The sequence below is a fragment of the Buceros rhinoceros genome, unplaced genomic scaffold (genome assembly GCF_000710305.1).
Source record: "Buceros rhinoceros silvestris isolate BGI_N320 unplaced genomic scaffold, ASM71030v1 scaffold13173, whole genome shotgun sequence".
Lineage (NCBI taxonomy): Eukaryota > Metazoa > Chordata > Aves > Bucerotiformes > Bucerotidae > Buceros > Buceros rhinoceros.
Genome location: NW_010404280.1, coordinates 12116 through 18723, shown reverse-complemented (window position 1 = coordinate 18723; position 6608 = coordinate 12116). Strand labels below are relative to the sequence as shown.

At 47.6% G+C, this 6608-nt stretch overlaps 1 protein-coding gene across 1 annotated transcript in view; it reads right to left on the bottom strand.

Annotated features, from left to right (window-relative positions):
* The window catches only part of CECR1 (cat eye syndrome chromosome region, candidate 1), a 19290-nt gene extending 15009 nt beyond the window's left edge, over window positions 1-4281 (bottom strand). The window contains exons 1-2 of the mRNA XM_010133342.1: window positions 3962-4281; window positions 840-1065 (exon numbers count right to left, since the gene is read on the bottom strand). Coding sequence (XP_010131644.1) covers window positions 840-1065; window positions 3962-4274 — 539 coding nt within the window. The 5' untranslated portion in view covers window positions 4275-4281. The remainder of the gene's footprint in view (window positions 1-839; window positions 1066-3961) is intronic.
* Window positions 4282-6608: the final 2327 nt, after the last annotated feature.

Here is a 6608-nt window from a genome sequence, read left to right as displayed (position 1 = left end):
AGTGCTGCCAAGCAGAGGACCTGTGTGCAGGGCTCTCTGGCTCAGCTACTGCCCAGGCTGACACCTAACCCTTGTCTGAGGGCAGGAGGGCAAGTTGCAGTTCCTTGTGCCAGAGGGTGCTGTTGGGAATGAGGGACTCATGCTTCAGCGTGGTGGGTTCTCATGGGATTTCATATACAGTCCTCAGAAAACAAGGTTGGCGTTCAGGTTTTCTTTTGGGTTGTTTCGAGTTTTTTCACTAGTGCAGTAACTAATGTAAGTAGTTTGCCTAACTTCTCACTCTGAATCAAGACAATGACTTCTCTGCTGTTGAGGAGAGCCTATTCTTCAGCTATCTGAATTCCTCATCCTATTCTGGGATACCTCAATGGACGAGGCAAGGTCTTTCACCATGCAGCCCTGTCCCATTCTGGGAGTTCATCCAGCCTGGGTGCTGAGGAGAGGTGGGGCCAGGTCACATAAGACTAGTTAAACCACTGTCTTCAACAAGACCAGTCTGAGGGTGCACAGAAAACTTCAACTTTGATGATTTTTAACTCTGGTATACTCTGAGGAGAGGTGGGGCCAGGTCATATAAGACTAGTTAAACCAGTCTTCAACAAGACCAGTCTGAGGGTGCACAGAAAACTTCAACTTTGATGATTTTTAACTCTGGTATACTTAATGCTACAACCTTCAAGCTCTTGTATTGCTATTTGCTTGTTCTATGCATGCAGCCATAAATAGAGTTCCCCTCTTCCAAAGCAGCAAGCAAATGGAAAAGTTAGACCAGGATGAGCCTGCTGGCTACACAATGCTAACACATAGTACTGGCAGGATTGCACGGCCCCTTCACTCACCTGTTATCGAACTCAGTCACATTGCGCAGCTGTTTCCGGTAAGTCTCCAGCAAAACCCACTGGGAGCACTTGGCTGGCACTGGGTGAGGAGGGTGAGGCTTGGAAAAATGAAATCGAACGGTGCCCGTGTGGGTGAAGCAGATGTAGCAGTCAGGGAGGTAGGTGGCATTGTACACCAGCCAGTCCACGCTTAGGATGGCATAATCATGCAGGTGTAAGACAGCACCTGGTGGGAAGACAAGTATAGCCTAATGAGATCAGGCAGCTGAGAAGGAACCGAGGTTTGGTGTAATAGTAGTTTGAGTTTGCCCACCCAGGGGCATCTGGAAAAGCTTCTAGATGGCTGTGAGTGACCTCTCCCAGCTGAGACTGTGTACTCTGATTCCCTCTGTGCTGGGGGATGTGGTGCCCTCCACATCAAATGCGGGGCAGGCAGAGCATGACAGCTCCCTGGGAGCAGAGGGATGGGGCAATCAATAGGGAGCTCTGCTTCTCCACTGGGATGGAAAATGCTCTGAGTTATTAAAGGTCTTTCAGACAGACTTTGCTGTGAGCTGGCTCAGGCCCCACTGATTTAAAGAGGAACTCGCACAGTAGGCAGCAGTTTACAAGGCATGCTGACTGACTGGCAGACCTGAAGCAAGCCTCTGTATCTAAGCTGTTTGAATCCCAGTCTCACTTTTTGCATCTAGTCTGTGTCTCTTCTTTTATCTTTTTGAAACTCTGGCATACAGCAAAATCCCAGACCAAGGCACACCAGGGAACTGCACTCAGACGCGGAAGTACCATCTACTTCTATGCTTTATCAAAAGCACGCTCACTTACATTGTACATCTGCTGCTGGCCAGCACAAAGAGCCTCTGGGACACCCTGTTATTGTGCCGTACGTTGACAACTGCCAGTCTTCCTGACATAGAAAGCATCCTCTGCATGCTCATCTTCCTCAGCCCATCTTTCCGTTTTGCTAAAATCTCCCCTTTTGCAGAGACTTCTTATGTTATTGGTGCTTGAACTAAATTTCACCCTTGGAAAGGGAAGGTACTGTGAGAGCTAAAGTCTTACAGGTATGTATCTTATTAGTCTAGGGGACACCCCATAGTCAAAATAGCTTTGATGCCTGTAGGAGTAAAGGGAGAAGACAAGTAGCAGGAACAAGACAAGATTGCTGTGTATGTGACATTAGACAAACTTAAAGACTACAGTTTATAGTGGACTAAAATAATATAGACTACAATATCTATAATCTCCTGCTACAGAGGGTCTGACTTAAAATCATCTTAAGATGCTGGGCAACTGTGGTTGCTGCTTCAACAGAGCTTAGTGTGACAGCATGGGCATGCCACAGCTGTCTAGATCTGACCCTCCTCTCTCCGGCAAGGCCACCCCGCTTCCTGTGTGAGCAGCAACAAAAAGTACAATAGTGCCTGAGACAACAGTCATGCATGGGAGCTCATATCACAACTGAGGCCTCTAAGACTGTGTCCTATCAAGCAGCCACAAGGATGTGATCTCAGCCCTAAAAGCTTACAGCTCTTGCAAAGATTCTGAGAACCCATTTTACCATCTCCTTGAATGAAAAGTGTTAATTTTTTTGTTTCGATTCTTCCTTGGTATCAAAGATCCTCACTGGATGTGAAAAGGCTGTTACATTCCTTACTGTTCAGTTCAGCAATGAAAGGGTAATGACAATCCTGACATACAATCATTCATGATAACAGATTAGGGTGCTGCAAGCCAGATACCCTCATCCCACACCAGAGGCAGGGAGGGTCAAGCTAGGAAGTGAGAAAAATGCTTATTATCCATGTGCCAGTGTTACAGCCTTGCAAGTGAGAAATGCTCTTGTGAAAAAGCCATCTCCCAAATCTCCCAAAGCAGGTCACCACCCTGTTTCCAGGCAGCCACGTGGATAAGATCATGTGATTCTGAATCTAAGGACATATTGTTCATAGTCACAGGAGTATTGACAATGTTTGCTTCAAGTGTCTCATATCTTTAGCTAGAGAGGGCACCTTGTTCAGATACTTCCTTACTGAAACAGAGGTGCAGAGGGAGAAACTAGTCAATCAGGAGCCAAGGCCTTCCTCCTGTGATCGCCTCAACCTCTTGCCTCTCTGTTGGCCTGCCAAAGGCTCAGAGACATAGAGACATCAGGCTTCCTGCCACCCAGCCTAGGTAGTTTGGATTTGACCTTGGCTAAAAACATCCTTTCTCCCTTTCCTTTGCAACCAGCTTTCAGATGCTGCTGTGTTCCAGCTGCTCATCAGAGGATGCACAGGATGGTGTGGTGAAGGTATTGGGCAATCTCATACTGCTATCTAACCTAAAATGGTCCAAATGCCTTTTATACTATCTGTGTGTTGCAGAGTATATAGGGCATGGCAGCCCATTAGCACATAGCTTGCTGCACAGCTGGAGAGATACCACATCTCTAAAGACAAAAGGAGAAATGTCTGCCCTCGTAAGCAGAGATCTTCTACAAGTGCACAGACCAGAACCCGATTATGAAAGATTTAGTGAGAGGATACAGTAGTTTTTATATCACACTGTATAGGGCACATCAACACAGGCTTTGACTCGCATTCAACAAGAAATTTGCAGTGTTGGAGGTAGCGCTGCCGCCTTCTGGTGCCCCCAGACTTTCCAGTATACTTACTGGTCTGCTACAGAGCCACCTGCAGAAAGACTTACTGGGGGATACAGCTCTCTCGGTTTACATGTGGGCTAAGACAAGGTTGGCAGCATGTCTGTGGTATGTGTACGAGGAAAAGGGGAAGGCCCTGGCTGGAACATGGTGAGTGAATACGGATGTCTCTAATGTCTTGTTGTCTTTGCTTCCGCTGTCCTTTCTCCTTGCTTGAAAGGCTGAAGGATTTGTATTGTAAGTTACACCGAATGCTACAATTGCTGGAAACTTGTATTCATCCAATCCACCCCCCTCTTCCTCTTTCCCGCTGTCTTCTCACCAAACTCAGAGGCAGGGCTTTTCCTGGAAGCCAGCAAGCACAACTAACAGCTCATAAGCTTGTCTGCCACATCTTGCACTTTGTTCCAGCTCTGCCATAGAAAGCAAAATGTCAGAGAAGGATGAAGAAGATGAGCCACCTTTAGGCCAATCCTACCTTTTGGCATGCGCTTTAAGATGCTGAACACCATGCTCTGATCAATGAGGCCTTTTGCCCGAAAGAAGTGCATGCTTGGAGGAAACTGTCCCGTAGTTAAGGCCATTGCAACCTCCTTCTTCTTGAGGTTTACGAGCTTTGAACTGAGCTGCTGTTCCTGTCTACTCAGCACCAAATTGCCACCTGTCTGATGGGCTTTCTCCTCCTGCATTAGGGAGTCACGGTCCTTCCAGAGTGGAGTGGGAAGGCAGAGGGAAGCCAAATTCAAGAGAAGGTATGCTAACCTTATGGCTTGCACACATGGAGGCTTCATCTTAAAGCTGCACCTAGGCAGAGGGAGAAGATTGGAACGTTAGCACAGGTCAGAAGATGACATTTTAACAATGACCCATTGGGATATTAAATTGTTGGCCCATCCTGCAGAAGTAGTAGGTTAATGGGATGTTCAGCACTGGGAGGAGCACCTGTTACCCTGTGTTTAGGGCTATGCTATCTAGGGCTACTTCCCATGATGCTGATTGCCCACAGTGCGAGTGTGGGCAGGGTGAAGAGAACATATTGCTCCCCAGATCAGGCTGGCAGCATATCACACAGACCTTCAAAATAGCAAATGTCTAGCCCTGGAATGGGGGATTGGTGAGGTCAGGACTCTGGCTTGCAAGCTGCGATGGAGTCCCCTCAGAAAAAAGGAGTGCTGGAGGAGAGGTACTGGCCGTGCTGCTAGTGTCTCGGGGAGGAAGCAGGGGGCCATGGCACTTGAGGTGCTTTCGGTTTTTGTTTGAGCTAATCAGATCCTGATTTCCTACAGTCAAAAGAAGATCTTGTTGCATCCTCATAGTATATTTCAGTTATTAAAGGGGTTAATTTATGGGCAGAAAACCCCACAGCTTCTTCTGCAGTGACAGAGTTCTGTCCTTTCCTTGCAATCCCAGAATAAAGAGGACAGAAGGGGAGTAGTAAGAGATCGCAGGAGAGAGGCACATGTGAACTCTGAGAACTCTGCTCTTCCCAAAAAAGCACAGCTGCAATACAATCCTTCAACGCCAGGCTTTAGTGACCCTCCACACCAATCTCTCTAGACCAAAGCAGGCTGGAGAAAAGCTCAGCATTTTTTAACGGTCCCCTGTGAATTGCATATTAAGTCCCTGCTTGCTTGCCTTGTGCTTCCAGCCTCTCCTCCACTCGTGGGTCCACCAGGATGCCCTCAGCCCTATCAGTGGGTCCCAGGAGACAAAGGCATGCTTGGGGAAGCAATCTGCTGGGAACAGAGCAGGAGCGTAGACGCAGCCCCACATCAGGCCTGGCTCTGAACTTAGAGAAAGGAACATCCTTAAAAGTGCTATCTCATCCCTGGTGAGACTGACCCACTTACTGTCAGCTTTACTCCTCCTTGCATCCAGAGCTCATCCAGCTGCTGCCCGAGAGAGCAGGGAACAGTTCTCTCTCCCGCAAGCACTGTTTCAGCAAAGATAAAGAGGCCGAATTCGTCCCGGCATTGCTGAGCGAGGCACTCACCAACGCAGACAGTTCCTCTTCCTGTGCGGCTGCTGCAGCTCGCTCAGCTTTTATTTATCCCCGTCCCTACCGCTTCATGAATACATAAAGAGGAGGAGGAGGCAGAGGAGGTTATGAGAAAGCGGGACAGAGGCGCCCGGGCAGGCAGCAGCGGGGTTACCTACGGGAGCCCCTCTAGCCTCCACAAGGAACAGAGGGGACTTTTTAACCCGCCAGTGGCTGCCTGGGGCTTGTCTGTGCAGCCCTCCCACATACCCTGATACAAATATGCAGCTTTCAAATTTCCTGAGGGAGCCGCTTAGGCACACGTTCCCTGTACGGGGAAACTCAACCTGGCACAGGCTGTCCCTGAAATATGCATCAACTTGGAAATCTAATCTGACGTAGAGCACCGTGCATTTAATGCACAAACACTGCAAATTCTACTTACAGGTTTTTAGCTGAGTAAACAGTAATTTGTGAAAGTAGTTTTAACTTAATTTTCCCAGTCTTTGCCAGCTGTGTGAACCAGGCAGTCTTCAATCCAACCAGCCACACTGGGGCTGTATTGGGCACACAGGGGCTAAGCTTGTGCCTGGGGAATAAATCAGCTGAAGGTGGATACAGTCTTTTGGGGTTTTTTTAAATCGCAACAAATATTGTAATTTCTCCTCTTGTAATTTTTTATTTTGCACTGTTGAATGGACTGAGTTTTAGAGTTATTTAAAGCAGATGTTATATAAACAGCTTCCAGTGGAGAACAAAGTCAATTTGCTTTAATCAAAATTTGAACCATTTAAATTTTTCTAATAAAAAAAAAGAAAGAACTCGTAAGCCAAGAGCTATTGAAACAACGCACAGCATTCACAAAGATCATTTTTGAGGCAGAGAAAGTATAATCTGGTCAATAATACATTAAATTTCATTAGCTGGCACCACTGCAACAGATTGAAAGTGGGGTGGACAGGGCACCCTGATATCCCAGCTTTTCCTTATCTCCTGCCAGCTTTTCCTTATCTCCTGGTCCCGTCACCCTTTGCTGTCACCAAGATCAGTCCCAGGATCCATGCAGGGATCAGCCATTGTTCCCCAATGCTCTCCAGCCCCAGCTAGGACAACGTGTCCGGAGGGAGGCTGCAGCCCCTTGCCCACT